An 18,874-nucleotide genomic window follows, 5' to 3' on the forward strand; every position below is an offset into this window, starting at 1 on the left:
GTTCCGCTCCTTCCTCCTGGGCCGTGTTCAGAAAGTGGTGGTGGGGGATGAGTGTTCAGACCCCTGGGCTCTCACTTGTGGGGTGCCTCAGGGTTCTGTCCTCTCCCCCATGCTTTTCAACATCTACATGCAGCCGCTGGGAGAGATCATCAGGAGGTTTGGGCTGGGTGTTCATCAGTATGCGGATGATACCCAGCTCTACCTCTCTTTTAAATCAGAACCAGTGAAGGCGGTGAAGGTCCTGTGTGAGTGTCTGGAGGCGGTTGGAGGATGGATGGCGGCTAACAGATTGAGATTGAATCCTGACAAGACAGAAGTACTGTTTTTGGGGGACAGGAGGCGGGCAGGTGTGGAGGATTCCCTGGTCCTGAATGGGGTAACTGTGCCCCTGAAGGACCAGGTGCGCAGCCTGGGAGTCATTTTGGACTCACAGCTGTCCATGGAAGCACAGGTCAAATCTGTATCCAGGGCAGCTGTTTACCAGCTCCATCTGGTACGTAGGCTGAGACCCTATCTGCCTGCGGACTGTCTCGCCAGAGTGGTGCATGCTCTGGTTATCTCCCGCTTGGACTACTGCAATGCACTCTACGTGGGGCTACCTTTGAAGGTGACTCGGAAACTACAACTAATCCAGAATGCGGCAGCTAGACTGGTGACTGGGAGCGGCTGCCGAGACCATATAACACCGGTCTTGAAAGACCTACATTGGCTCCCAGTATGTTTCCGAGCACAATTCAAAGTGTTGGTGCTGACCTTTAAAGCCCTAAACGGCCTCGGTCCAGTATACCTGAAGGAGCGTCTCCACCCCCATCATTCTGCCCGGACGCTGAGGTCCAGCGCCGAGGGCCTTCTGGCGGTTCCCTCATTGCGAGAAGCAAAGCTACAGGGAACCAGGCAGAGGGCCTTCTCGGTAGTGGCGCCCGCCCTGTGGAACGCCCTTCCAGCAGATGTCAAAGTGATAAACAACTACCTGACATTCAGAAGACATCTTAAGGCAGCCCTGTTCAGGGAAGTTTTTAACGTGTGATATTTTACTGTATTTTTGGTTTTTATGTAAGCCGCCCAGAGTGGCTGGGGAGGCCCAGCCAGATGGGCGGGGTATAAATAATAAATTATTATTATTATTATTATTATTATTATTATTAGCAAAAACATGGCTTCAACAAACTAGTTATAAAGAATATAAATTTAAATTTAATTGGAAGACGAAAAGATAAATTTTGGATAAGTAACATTTTATGATTAAGTTTCAATAAGAGTATGTTAAATCCCAAAATTTGAGATATTAATATTGGAAAATTATACTATATGAATTAAACCAAGTTAATAATTTGCTGGTAAAATTTATGAGTTTAGAAAGCAGGAACAAGGGTTGTGAGGAAGTCCAAAGATGAGTATGAAATGTGGATATTGGAAAAGATTGTGTTATTGTCTATGTATTTTATTGTTAAACTAAAATTTAATAAATATTATATATATAAAAAAATGATGATTTAATAGATCTCATGGATATATTAATGTGTGGTGTTTTTTTTTAAAAAAAAAAAAGTTAGGTGGCTATTTTTCTATGTTTTACCTGTTCTTATTTTAACCTGTATGCTGACTCCAGTCCCACATCAAGGAAAGAAAAGGCAGGCTCACATTCCTCCCCTTGTGTAGAATGTGAGGTGAAATAAATATCTAAATAAATACCCACATTCCTCCCCTTGGGAAGAATGTGTGTGTGTGAGAGAGAAAGGATGAGCTCCTCGGAGCAGACTGAGACCAGCCACCTTCCCTCTATAAATCATTTAATGTGTCCACACGAATAGAAGATATTAATATTGCAGCAGTTGTATAAGGGATTATTATTTTGATTAGAATGTAGCTGAAATGAGTAAGATTTTGGAACGCAGAAATAAATAAAATCATCAAGCCATCAAATGTAGCACGTGGGTGAGGTGCACCTAAATTATATAATTTGGTATTTGAACGATTGGCATTAGTAACTGTATTATAATTTGGTATTGTTATAATGAGGATATTATTGGACTGTAATTGAAAATAAATAAAAATCATTACCGTACTTTTCTGTGTATAAGACTGTTTTTTTTACTTTAAAATTATGTGAAAAACTGTGAGTCATCTTATACCCATATAGTGAATGGTGAGGATTTCTTAAATTGGAGTCCCTAAAAATAGGGGGCGTCTTATACATCGGGGCGTGTTATACGAACCTTCTCAATTTTGCCTTTTAGTCTGCTCTCCTTTTAATTCGTTTCTCCCGTTATTCCCCTCCTTCGAATTCCTTCTTTGCTTTCTGTCAAATAAAGCATTTTTCTTTCTTCCTTGCAATGCCCATTGCCCCATTTCCTGAATTTACCCTATCTCTATAATTGTATCCAAGTATTTCCTTGTAATTGTATCTGGGGTTTTAAATCAACACTGCTACTTTATAATTGCCCTCCTCCTCTCCTGCCACACCAGTGTGGCAACACCACATCTTTAGGAGAACCACTGCATTTAGGGTGTGATTATACAACAGGCGTGATTCTCTCCCCCACCCCTACTTGCCCCCCCCCCCCAGTGCCTGCAAAAAGAGGAGTTTTGCTGGCTCTCATTTTCCTGTGAAATTTGTGTTTTTAATGATATTTCCAAACAATTAAACTATAGTATGTTTGCAGTCGGGATGCAGGTGGCGCTGTGGAGCCTAGGACTTGCCGATCAGAAGGTCGGTGGTTCGAATCCCCGCGACAAGGTGAGCTCCCGTTGAGTCCCTGCTCCTGCCAACCTAGCAGTTTGAAAGCATGTCAAAGTGCAAGTAGATAAACAGGGACCACTCCGGCGGGAAGGTAAACTGCGTTTCTGTGCGCTGCTCTGGTTTGCCAGAAGTGGCTGTCATGCTGGCCACATAACCCGGAAGCTGTACGCCGACTCCCTCAGCCAATAAAGTGAGATGAGCACCGCAACCCCAGAGTCGGTCACGACTGGACCTACTGGTCAGGGGTCCCTTTACCTTTACCTATGTAGAGGGGGCATGAGGGAGATGGGGCTGCCAAGGAGATGCCTACCCATAGGGTAAAGTAAAGTGAGACGACTGCCCCAGGATCCACAAATTATCCATTTATGAATGTTGTAAATAGCTATTTTAAACTGCTTTTACTGAAAATATTATTGTTTTATTCTTTTTGTAAACATCTTGGAGGTTTTTCTACAATCAAGTGATGTATACATTTTATTTAAAAAAGTAATAAATCACAATTCACATCCATGCTCATATAAAAGCCGTGACTTAGTATCTACACCTGACTTTTATCCAGTTGAATATTAAATTAATGTTCTTTCCTCTCCTGGGGCTGGAGCTGTTGCTTTACAACAGGGTTTTAACTTGTGTGGCTTTTTGTTCATTGATCCCTAGGGTCTCTTCCACTATTCTTACTCCATATGGTGGAGTTTTCTGAAAACTGAAACTGAAATGGAAGTGACACTGTATTAGGGTCACTTGCTTGTGGTCAAAAGCCTTGCTCAACCAACTACAGTTGTACCTTGGATCTTGAATGCCTTGGCTCCCAAACGATTGAAAACTAGAAGTGTTTCGGGTTTCGAACGATTTTCGGACGCCAGACATCCAGCGTGGCTTCCGATTGGTTGCAGGAGCTTCTTGCAGCCAATCAGAAGCCGCGCTTTGGTTTCCAAATGTTTTGGAAATCGAACGGACTTCCGGAACGGATCCTGTTCAACTTCCAAGGTACAACTGTACAGGCATTTATACACATTCCACTCACGCCCGACTGTGTGTACACGAGGTGCTAGGAAATAATAAAATAAAATAAACATAACCAGCCTCTATTAAAGCTTTAAATTAAATTCTACACACATATGACATTTGACTTTCTTTTTTAATGCTAGCATATATTACACAAAGACAGTGGTGCTGGGAGGGAGGTACAAAAGCAGAATCGCATCAGGAAAAACAACCCACAGACTTTTAATCCTTACCACTGACCAATACTCAGAGTACCAAACCTTCCAATTCCAGTATCAGGTCAATGAGAGGAAGAAAAGCTCAGCTCATCTAACTGCCAGGGCTGCAGTGATAAGGAAGTGAAGAATTGTAGTCAAAGAATGGAGGCTCTGTCACTGAAAGCGCTGTTATGAAACCATCAGAAAGAACTCGAGGAAAGTGGATTTCTAAAAAGAAAACGCCACAGAAGGGAACACAGGGAAGTTCACTGCAGCCTCTCAGACAATTGAAAGGTATCAACTCTTGATCTGAAAGTTTATCTGGGGGGGAAACTTTTCCAAAAGGAGATGCAACATTCCTCTGCTGCTGTTATAGCAAAGGTGTTGACTCTGTCCACAGGTGTTCAATGTTAAGTGTTGTAGCTGAGAGGAGAGATGCTTTGTTGAAGAACAGGTGCCCTCAATGCACCAAGCAATCAAGACTGAACCCAAAATTCCTCCGATCATTTGTAGGAATGATTGCACTAGCATCCTGGGATTTAAAGCACAAGCATGAAGTTATACTCAATAAATTAAAGACCTCTGTTGAAAACAAAAACATGTGCTCAAAGATCTCTGTTGAGGCGTTGAGCTTCCGCCATCTCCTCTTCACTATCGTCATCCAAGTTGGTGCCTGACTGTAGCTCCCGGGGCCCAGGGGTGAGACGGAAGACAACCGGCGTCTGACGCAAAACTGGGTTTGTTTTCTGAAGACCCACAATCCACTTGGCCAAGGTGGCCTGGTCTCCTGCCCCTGCCATACACATGGCAAATACAGGGCCCTCTTCAACTACGGGGAAAGCACAAAGAACAGCGTTATTATTTTGAAACAGGAAAAGAAATAAGAAGTGAAAGCAAAGAATCTCAGCAGTGATCTTGCATATATTGTGTAGAACGAGAAGCCCTGCTCAGCAACCAGACGTGAGACTCCAAACATCCCTAGCTCTGTTCTTTATCCAGCCCAAATGGCTTAGTTACTTTCCTATCTGAGCACCTACCCTTCGAATTAATTCGCCACGTATCGCCTCCAGATGTCTCAAGTGTGCTGCCAAATCACCACCAGGCTGCAACTTCGCCTGGTACAGCTGCTTGAAAAACGTCAATGCAGACGCCGACTCTTTTCTAATATGTACTGCTGCAAGACTGTCCCACATTTCTTTGGCAGTTTTCTTATTCCTTATACAGTGGTACCTTGGGTTACATACGCTTCAGGTTACAGACTCCGCTAACCCAGAAACAGTGCTTCAGGTTAAGAACTTTGCTCCAGGATAAGAACAGAAATCTTGCTCTGGCGGCGCAGCAGGAGGCCCCATTAGCTAAAGTGGTGCTTCAGGTTAAGAACAGTTTCAAGTTAAGAACGGACCTCCGGAACGAATTAAGTACTTAACCCGAGGTACCACTGTATAGACTACTTGCTGGTCGCTGACTGCCAAATTAATTATAGCCCTGCCCAATCAAAGACTGTAACAAGATTGTAGCCTCCTGCAGTGCCACGTGCATGGGAGTCTGTGAAGAATTTGACCCCATGTTTTCATCAGAGCCAACATAAAATGAGCAGTTGAGCAACTTCAACAGAATACAAAAGGGAGGAATTTGCACGGCTGGCAATAGCTCCTGTTTTCAAGTCCACCACCTCCCAATCAACACCATGTTCCAAGATAATCTCAGAAAATGTCGGCAACATATGGAGGATTGGCAGATGAAGATGATGGACTTTTCGGAGCTGGCCGACCTGACTGGAAGAGTCCGCGACCAGAAGGAGGAGGAGTATCAGGAAGAATGGATGAAATTTAAAGACTATATTTAGCTAAATATGTTAAGATAACTTAATTGGAAAAGCTTGCAAATAATAGATAGGCTTTGGATTCAAATATGTAAGGATAAGATTTAAGATGTTTAAAGTTAAATTAGAAAGAATGAAAGATGTTAAGTGATCAAGTTAATTTTTTGAGAAAATAGATTTTGGAAAACTGTTATGATGATATAAAATGAAATTCAACCAAGGGGATTTGGGGAAGTCACTTAATAATGTTACCAAGATTTAAACAGGATGTATGTATGTCTGTTTGTCTGTTTTGAAATTTTGAAAAACAATTTTAAAATTTGGGGGGGAAAAGAAAAAAGAAAATGTCAGCAACATAAGCTAAAGGTGCCCATTAGACAAATTCATGGAAAGCACGGCTAGCTGTGATGGTGTTGCAAGTAGTATGACACTGAATACCAGTTGCAAGGACTCACAAGTAGGAAGAGTGGTGTTGCACTCATGCCTGCTTGGCGGCTTCCAGTAAGCATCTCATTAAGTCATTTCTGGTCTGATCCAGCAGGGCAAATTCTTATGGAATGGCCCAGATTGTCTCCTCTTACCCTGGAGCGCTTCTACCACATTAATGATAAAAAAGATTACCCACAAAAACAACAGGAACGGCAACTACCTTCATCTATGTCAAATTCGTAATCATCCCAAAGATCCCGTTCCAGATCAATATCCAGGTGCATAGGGTAGTAGAAATTCCTTTCTGGGTCAATCACTTCTTCCTTTTGTGAAAAGAAGCAGGGGGGGAGAGAGACTGTATTACTTTCATAGCCAACAAATTGACCTAGCTGCAAAGAACACTAGCCCTGGCGTTTCGAATTAGCACCCACACCCCAACAAGACATATTCCATAGAAGAGCAGGATCAGGCCTACTTGTGCATACCATATCTATGCACAGCAGATGCTTCTGAGGATACTACAGTGCAGTTAAGAGTGATATGTTTCTTTCTCATTCACTTCCAATGGTCAACTTGCTCAACTTGCCCAGCCCAAACCTTACTTGACTGGCAGTGCTTGAACTGTCCTTGCTGAAACCTGTATAACTCCTCAAATATGCTCTCAGTACAGTGGAACCTTGGGTTACACAGGCTTCAGGTTATATACGCTTCAGGTTACAGACTCCACTAACCCAGAAATAGTACCTCGGGTTAAGAACTTTGCTTCAGGATGAGAACAGAAATTGCATGGCGGCGGCATCAGGAGGCCCCATTAGCTAAAGTGGTGCTTCAGGTTAAGAACAGTTTCAGGTTAAGAACGGACCTCCAGAACAAATTAAGTACTTAACCCGAGGTCCCACCTTATTCTGTATTATGAGGGGAGGGAATCTTCCTGCATTAAGCAACCAGCAACTCCCCATTTGCTTTCTCTAGATCACAAGACTTTCCCTTGTTAAACTAAGTTTGCAAAGTCAGGCTCCTTGTTCCTCTTCTGCTCCTGCAAGTGGAAACCCTCCTTTCCCCACACAGCCAAGATTTCTCTGTCTCTTTCTGTTCCTTCCTGCTGCCATATGCACCAACACTTTTCGCTGTACTTGCTCCAGTGCATATTCAATGCACATTCCACTGTGCAGTGAACACAAATGTAGAGATGGCTGATTAAACAGGGCTAGACTTAATAATACAGTATTTGTCTAATGTGTTCAATTTCTGAAAAGTCCCACTGACGATCTTGTCTTGCTCCTTAAATTCAGCAAAAGCACCTAATACCCAATTTCCTTTAAAGGTGCCTCAAGTGAGATTACAACCATTTCTTAAATCCTTTCTAAGCTGCAGAAAGCCTAAAGCACTAGGAATATATTATCCATTTTAAATGCTCTGAATCACCAACCTCCCCAACCCACAGATGTATACCATCTCTCCCCAAGAAACAACATACAAACAGTACTATCCCAACTCTCAGTTTTCCCAAGGCAAGTTCCTTTTCTGCTGAAGCACTTTACCCTTTCTTCTCGAGGCAACAGCTCTGCCCTGAGCACATAGTAATAAACACATGTCTCCTTCAGCCACAAGCGGAAGGGGCCTTCAACAAAAACAGGCCTGTCTGTATTGTGGTGAGCCAGGAGCGATTGCTGGTCAGGGCTCTGGATTCCTAAAAGGGGGAAAGTATAGATAAAGGAAAAGGTTATAAACCAATGGTTAGGTATCACAGCCATATCAAAAATAATGCTTGAAAAGGACATGGTTTCACTGGAGGGAAAGGTGGATCTGATATGCACATCTGTTATGAACTAAACAATAGCAAAGAGTCACCGCATGGCTTTTTTTGGTGTCGTTTCTGATGAAGAATGGAAAGCAGGGAGATGGAAGCAGAAGCCAAGGAACTTAGGCAGGACTCCTACAGGTCAAAGGGTGGGATTTCTAGACCCAGGACTCTTAAAACTATTTCCACCATTAACCAAACGCTGGGCCCATCCCTCCCCTTGTGGTTCTTTACCATGCTTACTGTTACTAAAGTATTCTGGCAGGCCAAGTATTATAGTTTGAAGAAATTTTGTAAACTTAATTTTTTTCCCCTCCTTAATACAGCACTTTTGCAATAGAATGAAAGAATAATACCCCCACTTCTCTCCCCACCAACTGTAAAATGTCTATGACAAAAATGTCTCTCACCAAACGTAAACGAACTGCGAAAAAAGCTATGAATTGAATGTGGAGACAACAGAGGCACTGTTCCCTGTTTATCTGTTTGCTTTGTAACACAAAAAAACCCAATAAAAACTAATTTAAAAAACACACAGGACTTTTGCCATCACACAAAATGTTGTATTCACTTGGGTTTTTGTTCCTAGTTCAGTGGGAGAAGAGAAGTCGCTGAGATAGCCAGAAAGCTTAGAAGCATTTCCCCGTGTTAAGTTGTCCAATGTCATAGCAGTGAGAAGTGGAGACATGGAATACATGTAAATGATGATAATATTCTATGACGACCATCTTGGCTGTGAGACTTGGAATGCCTGTTCCCTCCCTTGCTGGCCTTTTTCCACCTGGTCTGGGAGGATGTGGCTCTGACTCCAACTACAAAAGCTGAGATTGCTGAAGAAGCCAGAGACTCTCTTGACTGTCTCTCAGGTCACTGAGCCTGAGCTTCCACAGACACCATCAACCATGGACATCCACTGGCAAGAATGGCAACAACAACAGCAGCAATGTTCTATGCTTATAATACTTTATTCTCTTGCTAATTATGCTGTTTTAAATGTGCATTTTATATCTGATTTCTTTTGATAATGTTTTCTTTTGAAATGTTTAAGATAAAATTGATTGTTAACTTTGCAGCATTAAATGTGCATTCTGTAGTTGACCTATTTTGTAATGTTTTATTTTGAAATCTTTAAGATAATATTTTAGTTTCCTGTTAAATTATGTTGCTTTGAATGTGCACTTGACTTTCTTCAGTAATGTTTTGTTCTGGATTTTTTTATTTGATCTTTTAATGTAGGTTGCAGACTGCTGAGATTTTTTTAAAACTATAAAGTGATATAGAGATGAAATAAATAATGATAATTCTAAAGTTGATGTATTACCCTCCCAAACTCTGGAATTTCATGCCCTTCAAAATACAGAAGTCACTCAGTGCATAAAAGGATATCACACAGCCCCAAGGAGTCAGGTGAGGGTCTGTATGAAGACAACAGGCAACACTTAGGCTGGTCCACCCCTTGTTCCATTCTGAGTTAAATATTAAGGTAGCATAATTCACACGAGAAACACCTGCTCTTCACAACCCTGTTCAACCAAAGCATACCATAGCCCTATGAGTGCATCCATTTCTGCCTCCTTTATAGCTTGCCTGCTCCCTTCAGCTCCAGAACACAGCGATTATCCACTCAACATAAAGGAATAATGCAAAGGGGTTAAGTACCTACAATATGCGGGTGGTCAATTGTTTTTCCAGAGTCCAAAATCTCCAAATGAGGCAGCTGAAAACATCAAGATAGCTTTATTATTAACTGGCCATTTCCTCCCCCAGCTAAGAACCGCCCCCCCCCCCGAAAGCAGGAATTATACAAACAGTCTGCCCTCACTGCTCTAACAAATCAAGTGTTTAACAGCCAAACCCCAAGTTTACGAGCTCTAAATTAACAGAGACATTTTTAAAACTTCCAATTCTGCAGTCAAGAGGAGGGGGGAATTCCACCACCTCTGCAGCAGAAATACAGCCAGGTATTTTGTGGTTAGGGATGTGGAAATATCAGCAGAGGGGGTTAAGCATACACTATAATGAGGCTTCAAAGTCAGGACGAAACAGGAAAACCTAAAAACACAAGTCATCCAATGTGTTTAAAAATAAAATAAAATATTAATTTAATTTATATACATCAAGAGATCCCAGGGTGGTTCACAGAATAAAATACAGAGATAAATAATTAAATTTAACTTTTTTAAAAAAAAAAATCAGTGCCTAAGACTTCAGGTTCTTGACACTCATTGAATGGAGCAGGTTTATTTCTTAGTAAGAAACCAGGGGAACACTGGCTGCATGGCTTTCCTTACCCCTTTGTAAGCAGACTGACAAGAAACTTTTTTTACAAAATGAAACCACAAACATTCTCACAAAACTCCTTTGGGAATCTGTGCAAAACATTAAGAGGAACGTGCTTCAAATAAAAGGTGTCAACTAGAGAAAGCCTAACCAACCCTTTTGAAATAACGTGTTCAAGTCTCACTGGTTTCAATGTGATGCAAACACACAGCATATTTTTTCCCCAGGAGGGAGAAACAAGACATAGACTCCTTCGCCAAGTTACTTTTTGCAAATGCTTCCTGAATATTTTTTTTCAAATTTAGTGCCCAAAGGACTGGACCTGCACTATTAGCCTGATAGACCACAAATGCCAAAGGTCTGCCCGAGTTTGAGGAATCCAGCTGCACAGAAAGAGATGGGGATGTAGTTATTACAAAACGCCAAGATCCCTACTCGCAAGATTCTGTGTTTTCCTATTACAAAATTCGGAAGCACTGGCACACAATTATAGGGACACCTCACCCAAAGGCACCAGTGCTGGAATGAGATGAGCTGATACAGCTTTCCGTTCTTCCCTCGCAATGCTATCATCATTTCAGGCTGCAGAGCAGAGGGTCTCTTGCACTGCCAGGATCTCAGAGTGCCTCAACCTACCTGATATACGGTAACCTTGCCATCCAAGTCAGCTGCAATTCTCTGCAGGCCCAGCCTTGCCAGGTCTACAGGGTCCTTTGGCAGAGGATCTGGAACTGGGTGAGGGTTGATGTTCTTGAATTTAGGAAACCAGTACATGATCCTCTGGTATTTCCTCACCGGGTGGCTCTTGTCCCCAAAGATCCGGAGGAGCAGAAGCTTTGTCTCCTTGTTCGGCATGATACCTTCAGAGCAAGAGGAATGACAAGCCTGTGATGAGTGTGGCAGGATCTCCTTTCCCCACCCACTAAACATGACTCCAAGTGTCTGGACCCCGGACTGGAGGCTGTACTTAGCGATTCAGTGGGGGACCATTTTAATTGCTGAAGCTGCAACTTAAGGGCACATGCTCTATACTGCTTGGTCCTTCAGAGCTCACTATGAGACACAAGCACCACTTCCCCACCACTCTCGCCCCATAATGTTCCAGTTCCACACATTAACAGTATAAAGAATTACACTGGGCTATGGAGACTTTGCGCCTGCCCATTAGGGGAAATAGGAAGCCTCGAACATATATTTTTTTTAGATGTCCTTTTTATGTTGAGATTCGTAGAGACACCATTGATCCTTTGCTGAAGAGGCTTGCCGATCTTTCAGACAAGTCTAAACTTAATTCTCTCCTCTTAGGCAAGATCATAAGACGACCTGGCTGGTAGCCAGATTCTGCGCCCAGATTTGTAGGCACAGATCATCCTCTGGAATAAAATAGCTTACTAGGGAAATGCTGAAGTTGCCCTTTGGGGCGCCTCAGGATCAATTTTTTATGGTAGCCCAAATCTCAGTTGTACGAGTGTATGTATAATTTTAACTCATGAGCTATTGCTGCAATCTGCTCCAATTGTATATTTTATCTTTATGAACACTGTTTTTATTGTGTTATGTTATGTGAGCTGGTCTTTGACCGTAATAAATTATCTACTCAGAGTAGACCCACTGGGCCATGTGTGGTTCCCATACCATCACACTATGTTGTCCACAATCCCTCCAAAGTAAAAAGACGGGACTCCTTCAAGTGAAGGAAAAACTCTCTGCTAAGTTCTCCAGCTATGTTTGTTCGGATGGCAGTGTTTGACACTAGTTTGACACATTATTTAGAAAACCTATGTGGCATTTTGAAAATATTTATGATCACCCTAGGCTGATGGAAAGGTCCATGCTTTCATTATTTAAGGGACTTATATGTCCTCACTATCCCTAACTTTTCCATTTGTATCCCATTTCCCCACTATTAAGCCCTCAAGGTCATTCAGAGTATCAAACAGAAATAAATAAAATCCAAGTACTACCAAAAATAATACTGATTTGCTAACCAATAATTGTCAGGAGTAACAAGAAGAAACTAGATGAGGAGATAACAGTTTCTTTTACAGGACCAGTAAAAGGTAGCTTTGAGATGTGCATAATTCATCATAAATACAACATGTATTGTTGTTGTTGTTTAGTCGTGTCCGACTCTTCGTGACCCCATGGACCAGAGCACGACAGGCACTCCTGTCTTCCACTGTCTCCCGCAGTTTGGTCAGACTCATGTTTGTAGCTTCGAGAACACTGTCCAACCATCTCGTCCTCTGTCGTCCCCTTCTCCTTATGCCCTCCATCTTTCCCAACATCAGGGTCTTTTCCAGGGAGTCTTCTCTTCTCATGAGGTGGCCAAAGTATTGGAGCCTCAGCTTCACGATCTGTCCTTCCAGTGAGCACTCAGGGCTAATTTCCTTAAGAATGGATGCGTTTGATCTTCTTGCAGTCCATGGGACTCTCAAGAGTCTCCTCCAGCACCATAATTCAAAAGCATCAATTCTTCGGCGATCAGCCTTCTTTATGGTCCAGCTCTCACTTCCATACACCACTACTGGGAAAACCATGGCTTTAACTATATGGACCTTTGTTGGCAAGGTGATGTCTCTGCTTTTTAAGATGCTGTCTAGATTTGCCATCGCCTTTCTCCCAAGGAGCAACATGTATACATAAATTAAAATGTATATCCCTTCACTAATAGCTCCCTTCCCACAATGTGTTGACAAAATTTGAGCTTCCTGCAACACAAAACTATTGCTGAGTTCTTCAGCTAACTCCTAGGAGTCTCAAACGCTGATCACAGCACAAACAGCTATTCTATCTTGAAAAGACATCTGAAGGCAGCCCTGTTTAGGGAAGTTTTTAATATTTAATGCTGTATTGTTTTTAACACTCGATTGGAAACCGCCCAGAGTGGCTGGGGAAACTCAGCCAGATGGGTGGGGTATAAATAATTAAAAATTATTATTATTGTTATTATTATTATTATTATTATTATTATTATTATTATTATTATAGGTCCGTATAGTTAAAGCTATGGTTTTCCCAGTAGTGATGTATGGAAGTGAGAGCTGGTCCATAAAGAAGGCTGATCGCTGAAGAATTGATGCTTTTGAATTATGGTGCTGGAGGAGACTCTTGAGAGTCCCGTGGACTGCAAGATCAAACCTATCCATTCTTAAGGAAATTAGCCCTGAGTTCTCACTGGAAGGGCAGATCCTGAAGCTGAGGCTCCAATACTTTGGCCACCTCACGAGAAGAGAAGACTCCCTGGAAAAGACCCTGATGTTGGGAAAGATGGAGGGCACAAGGAGAAGGGGACGACAGAGGACGAGATGGTTGGACAGTGTTCTCAAAGCTACCAGCATGCGTTTGACCAAACTGCAGGAGGCAGTGGAAGACAGAAGTGCCTGGCGTGCTCTGGTCCATGGGGTCACGAAGAGTCGGACACGACTAAACAACAACAACATTATTATTATTAACACACCCCTTGGAAACTACTGACGCTCTTGCATGCCTACCATAGGTCTCCATCTGCTCAAGCACCTGGACACCACACTCCTGTTGTCGAGGGTAGTGATTGAACATCCTCTGGATGAAATTGCGAGGCACAAATACTTCCTTGGGGAAGACATCCAAGATTTTGTTGTAGACATTAATGTCCTTCTCTACCCCATACTCTGGCATCTTCTTCAGCGCTGCATAGATGAATTCCACGTGCCCCCTGTGGCGAATGTCCCGCTTGCAGAAGATGTCCACAGCTTCCTGAAATGTGGCTTTAGTCTTTGCAGTTTCAGTGGTGCTCTCAAAGATATCTTCAACAGTCACCAAGGCTTGTTGGGTGGATTCTCTGCCACTGTCTCCATCGCCCTTTGAAGGGGTGGTAGTGCAAAGTGCTGTGCTTACCTGGATGCTCCTCACAGTACCCAACCTGTTCTAAGAAAGAGAAACAAACAAAGGGCTTAGCCACACTTACCTTTCCTCCAGGCTTTCTAGCAGAGTGGATTTGATTTAAACCAAATCGTTTTAAATCACGATTTAAATCACTAGTCAGTAAGATTTGATTGAAATCTTCTTTTTTAACAGGAAGACTCATTCTTGCTGGTATAATCTTAATATGATGAAGGTTTCATTTTTGGAATAATAAATTTTCAGAGTAGTTTTTACAGTTATATCAAAAATTATTGATTTGGTTATACAATTAGAAAGCCAGTGACAGATAATTATGAAATTATTGTGAGGTTTAATGACTTTATATTTGGGCAACTTCTCAGCTGTATTTTATTGGAAGGAGAAAAATAATCATTTCCTTAATAATTTAAACCATTTATTTAACTAAAACAGTAACATTATAGCATATGTATCCATGTTTTTAACTGATGTGGTTAAATGATTTTTTTAAAAAAAACCTTAAGACTTTTAGCACACATGAAAAACTTTTTAAAAATTATTATTTCCTGATGAATTGCTTTGGACTATAATGTAATTTAAATAAAAAACTATCTTTAGAAAGATTTTCCCTCCAAAAGCATTTTATTTTAAAAATCCAATTTAAATTAAAAAAAAATAAATCTGATTTATTTATTTATTTTTAAAAATCATTGATTTTTATCCACCCTGCTTTCCAGGCACGATTCACACTTTAAAATTTCAATGTCTGAGTGCTTTGTTTGGGGTTTTTTTTGCTCTGAAACCTTCCCTGTGAAAACCCACTCTTTACCCCTGAATCAGAGCAAGCAGCAATCTGCAGTAAACCTGCATTGCTGTTTGTTGTGCTTCAGCTTTAAAGAGCGGGTTTTAGTGGGGAAACCTCCAGGGCAGAAAAAAAGAGCACTCAGAAACTGAGCTTAAAAGTGCAGACCTGTGTCTAGAAAGCGAGGACAAAAGGGAAGTGTGGATAAGTCCAAAGAATTATGAGTCGGGAAACTTCACAGAATGACAGGCATCAGACCCCAAACAAATTAACCCAGAACCTAGGAAGCGGCACAGATTTCTGTGAATCTGAAGTATACCGTCAAGAAGGCAAAAGGGAACTGCTTAGATACACTTTTACCTGGAGACAGTCGCTTCTCAGAAGCTGTCGGAGATCCCTCTTAGAAGCAGCCTTCATCAGCAAAGTGCCCCTTCCTGCAGAGAGCTTCTGGGCCAGCAATAACATCCACAAGCAGTTCATGGCGGCAGCCTGTCTTCCCTGAACTGGGCAGCAAAATACAGCAAAATGTTGCTTCTGACAAAAGGCTACAGCTCACATCCATCAGCTACACCTGAAACACAGAGTTTGAGAAGGACAGAAATCTGCTCACTGTCAGAGATCATAGAATAAGAAAGTTACTGGGATATGAACTTTATTTTACTCTCATTTACCACAGTTACAGAGCTAGACTACATTCTGTTAGGACAGCATGCCAGCCCCCCACATGTACAAAACTTTCCCATCTGATATGCACCCCTCTTTAAACATGCCACGTGTAGGTAGCTTGATACATTAGGCACCTTACGATACGATACGATACGATATCTTTATTGTCATTGTCCCATACAGAACAATGAAACTGAAAATCTACATAAGACATTCAAAAACCCCTAAAAACTCTGAAACCCCATTTTAAAATACAATATACTCCTACAGAGACTCTCAAGAGTCTCCTCCAGCACCATAATTCAAAAGCATCAATTTTACACTTCCAGCAAAACTTATTCCCTGTCTTGTACATTTTCCCTAGCTTTGCTGGGGTAATGTACCTGGGACGCAGGTGGCGCTGTGGGTTAAAGCCTCAGCGCCTAGGGCTTGCCGATCGAAAGGTCGGCGATTCGAATCCCTGTGGCGGGGTGCGCTCCCACTGCTCGGTCCCAGCGCCTGCCAACCTAGCAGTTCGAAAGCACCTCCGGGTGCAAGTAGATAAATAGGGACCGCTTACCAGCGGGAAGGTAAATGGCGTTTCCGTGTGCGGCTCTGGCTCGCCAGAGCAGCGATATCACGCTGGCCACGTGACCCGGAAGTGTCTCCGGACAGCGCTGGCCCCTGGCCTCTTAAGTGAGATGGGCGCACAACCCCAGAGTCTGTCAAGACTGGCCCGTACGGGCAGGGGTACCTTTACCTTTACCTTTTAGAAACTGTTTCTCAGGCGGCTAGTCCTAGTCTTTATAACCCTTTATAACCAGAAGGCAGAAGCTGAAAAAGATAATTTCCGGGGTGCGCACTATCCTGCGCTATCTCTGCAGCTTTCTTATGGCACCTGGTAGCATAGATTTGATCTAAGGTGGGAAGAGTGCACCCAATTATTCTCTCTGCAGTCTTTACAACCCTGGACAGCACTGTTTTTTCCCTGGCCGTGCAGCTCCCAAACCACACACACAGACCATAAGTTAATACACTCTCCATAGTACAATGGGAAAATGCCATCAACAGGTCCTTTGAGAGATTGTTTTTCTTCTTGCTAGAAGACAGCTGGAATTCATTACAATACACATTCAAAGCTAACTGGGGCAGACATTTATTTATTTACCTTCCTACCTCCCCTTACCTCCTGAGCGGAGCCACAGGGCATTCACAGGCCAAGTTAGATAATATGAGAAAGCAACCAAGCAGACAGGAATATTCAAAGACAGTTAAATAGCTCCTACCGTTATCATTACCCTTCCATTTACAGGTCAGTCTAAACTCAGCCTCCCACAACTTTGGGTTCCCCACGTGTCATTGAATGACAACTCCCACCATCCCTGACTATCCTGCTATCTGGGAGTGATGAAAGTTGGTAGCCCCAAACCACTTGGAGGACCCAAAGGTTGAGAAAGGCTGGTCTTCACTTGTGCAAGGCAATCGACCACTATTCTCACTATAAAAATCGGGCTATTGAGACTTGAGGTCAGTTTCTACGGGAGGGCTACCACATACGAGGGGGATTCGAAGCCTCTGCAACACACGTGATCACAAACACGTGTTTGACATTCACACATTACTTTTAAAAAAACGAACCCCAACAACCCGGTAATGACATAGTAGGACATAATCTATGGGGATAACCGCCACGGCTGTCAACTATTTGGAGCTTCCTGCTTTCTTCTTCCCCGGAGCCAACCCGCTACCCAGCAGCCCCTCACCGACAACTGACCTCCCTTACCGGGCAGCGCCATCTTGAAACCTCTCCGCGCGACGTAGGCTTCGCAAGCTGCCCAATCAGCGGGAGAGGGCGGGGCCTCGCTCTCAAGCTCCTCCCCGAACGAAGCGGCTGGTTCGCGGCGCATCAGAGGCGAGCGAGCGGCGAAATCTGGGGTTCCTTAGGACCTGCGCGGTCGGCGGTGCTGCCCGCGCGCCTCATCCGAAGGGGTCCCAATTCAGCGGCGGCAAGATACCCCTGCGCCTTTCTCGCAAGGTGCATGCAAGGCGGGAAGCCGGCCGCTGATGCCGGGTTCGCGATGGGGGGAAGGTGTTCCCAGTGCTGGTCCCACGCTATTTTGCGCCCCAGTCCACGCACACGAACTTCTCCCTCCCAAAATGGCTAAAATCAGGTATCCTGTTGTTGTTGTTGTTTAGTTGTTTAGTTGTGTCTGACTCTTCGTGACCCCCTGGACCAGAGCACGCCAGGCACTCCTGTCTTCCACTGCCTCCCACAGCTTGGTCAAACTCATGCTGGTAGCTTCGAGAACACTGTCCAACCATCTCGTCCTCTGTCATCCCCTTCTCCTTGTGCCCTCCATCTTTCCCAACATCAGGGTCTTTTCCAGGGAGTCTTCTCTTCTCATGAGGTGGCCAAAGTATTGGAGCCTCAGCTTCAGGATCTGTCCTTCCAGTGAGCACTCAGGGCTGTTTCCTTAAGAATGGATACGTTTGGTCTTCTTGCAGTCCATGGGACTCTCAAGAGTCTCCTCCAGCACCATAATTCCAAAGCATCAATTCTTCGGCGATCAGCCTTCTTTATGGTCCAGCTCTCACTTCCATACATCACTACTGGGAAAACCATAGCTTTTTTTTTAATTATTATTCTTTTTATTAATTTTCACATTAGATCACCCAAAAGAAAAACAAATCAACGGTTACAACAGTTGTAAAAAAACCCCAACACACACAAAAAAGAAAACTAAATAAATATCAAAACATACGGTATAAACAATGTCGATTTCCATTACGCTTCTTTGTCTTCTCATTTATATCTTTATATCTTTAAGTATTTTAATCATTCTTCTACACATCTATTGACTTCCATCCCTCCCGGTTTCAGCTTCTTAATATGAATAGTTTATTTCTCCTGCAGTTGATAATTATAATGATTTGCACATTGTAAGATCTATATCAGTCCTGCTATAGTTTTTAGGTTCTTGTAATTCCCTTCAATATAAATCATAAATTTATTCCAGTCATTAATAAACTTTGTATTCTTTTGGTTTCTAATTTTTTGTGTCATTTTTGCAAGTTCTACAAATTCGAATAACTTTGTTTGCCAATCACTAATTGGTGGGATACTTTGGCTTTTCCAATTTTGGGCAATTAATAATCTAGCGGCAGCTGTAGCATACTGGAATAATGTCTTATCTTCTTTTTTTAATTTCGTCCCCAATTATTCCCAGAAGAAAAGCCTCTGGACTTTTGGGAAATGTATATTTAAATATTTTTTTTAACTCATTGTAAA

The 18,874-nt window shown here is 42.7% G+C and overlaps 1 protein-coding gene across 4 annotated transcripts; it reads right to left on the reverse strand.

Moving 5' to 3' along the window:
• Nucleotides 1–3,859: 3,859 nt before the first annotated feature.
• On the reverse strand, nt 3,860–17,429 carry ECSIT (ECSIT signaling integrator). 4 transcript variants are annotated; one of them, XM_079959602.1, is made up of 8 exons: nt 17,360–17,429; nt 15,293–15,511; nt 13,769–14,178; nt 10,911–11,134; nt 9,654–9,711; nt 7,735–7,883; nt 6,414–6,516; nt 3,860–4,771 (listed from the first exon to the last, which is right to left on the reverse strand). In XM_079959602.1, the coding sequence occupies exons 2-8, from the start codon at nt 15,418–15,420 to the stop codon at nt 4,548–4,550; spliced, it is 1,296 nt and encodes a 431-aa protein (XP_079815728.1). In that variant the 5' UTR covers nt 15,421–15,511; nt 17,360–17,429; the 3' UTR covers nt 3,860–4,547. The 4 variants fall into 4 exon arrangements, with proteins under 4 accessions (XP_079815728.1, XP_079815729.1, XP_079815730.1 ...); XM_079959603.1 differs by having other exon boundaries at nt 17,369–17,393; XM_079959604.1 differs by having other exon boundaries at nt 13,769–14,183; nt 15,301–15,549; nt 17,360–17,378.
• Between the last annotated feature and the right edge of the window lie 1,445 nt (nt 17,430–18,874).

This window comes from Podarcis cretensis (genome assembly GCF_951804945.1).
Source record: "Podarcis cretensis genome assembly, chromosome: 17".
Taxonomy (NCBI): Eukaryota; Metazoa; Chordata; class Lepidosauria; order Squamata; family Lacertidae; genus Podarcis; species Podarcis cretensis.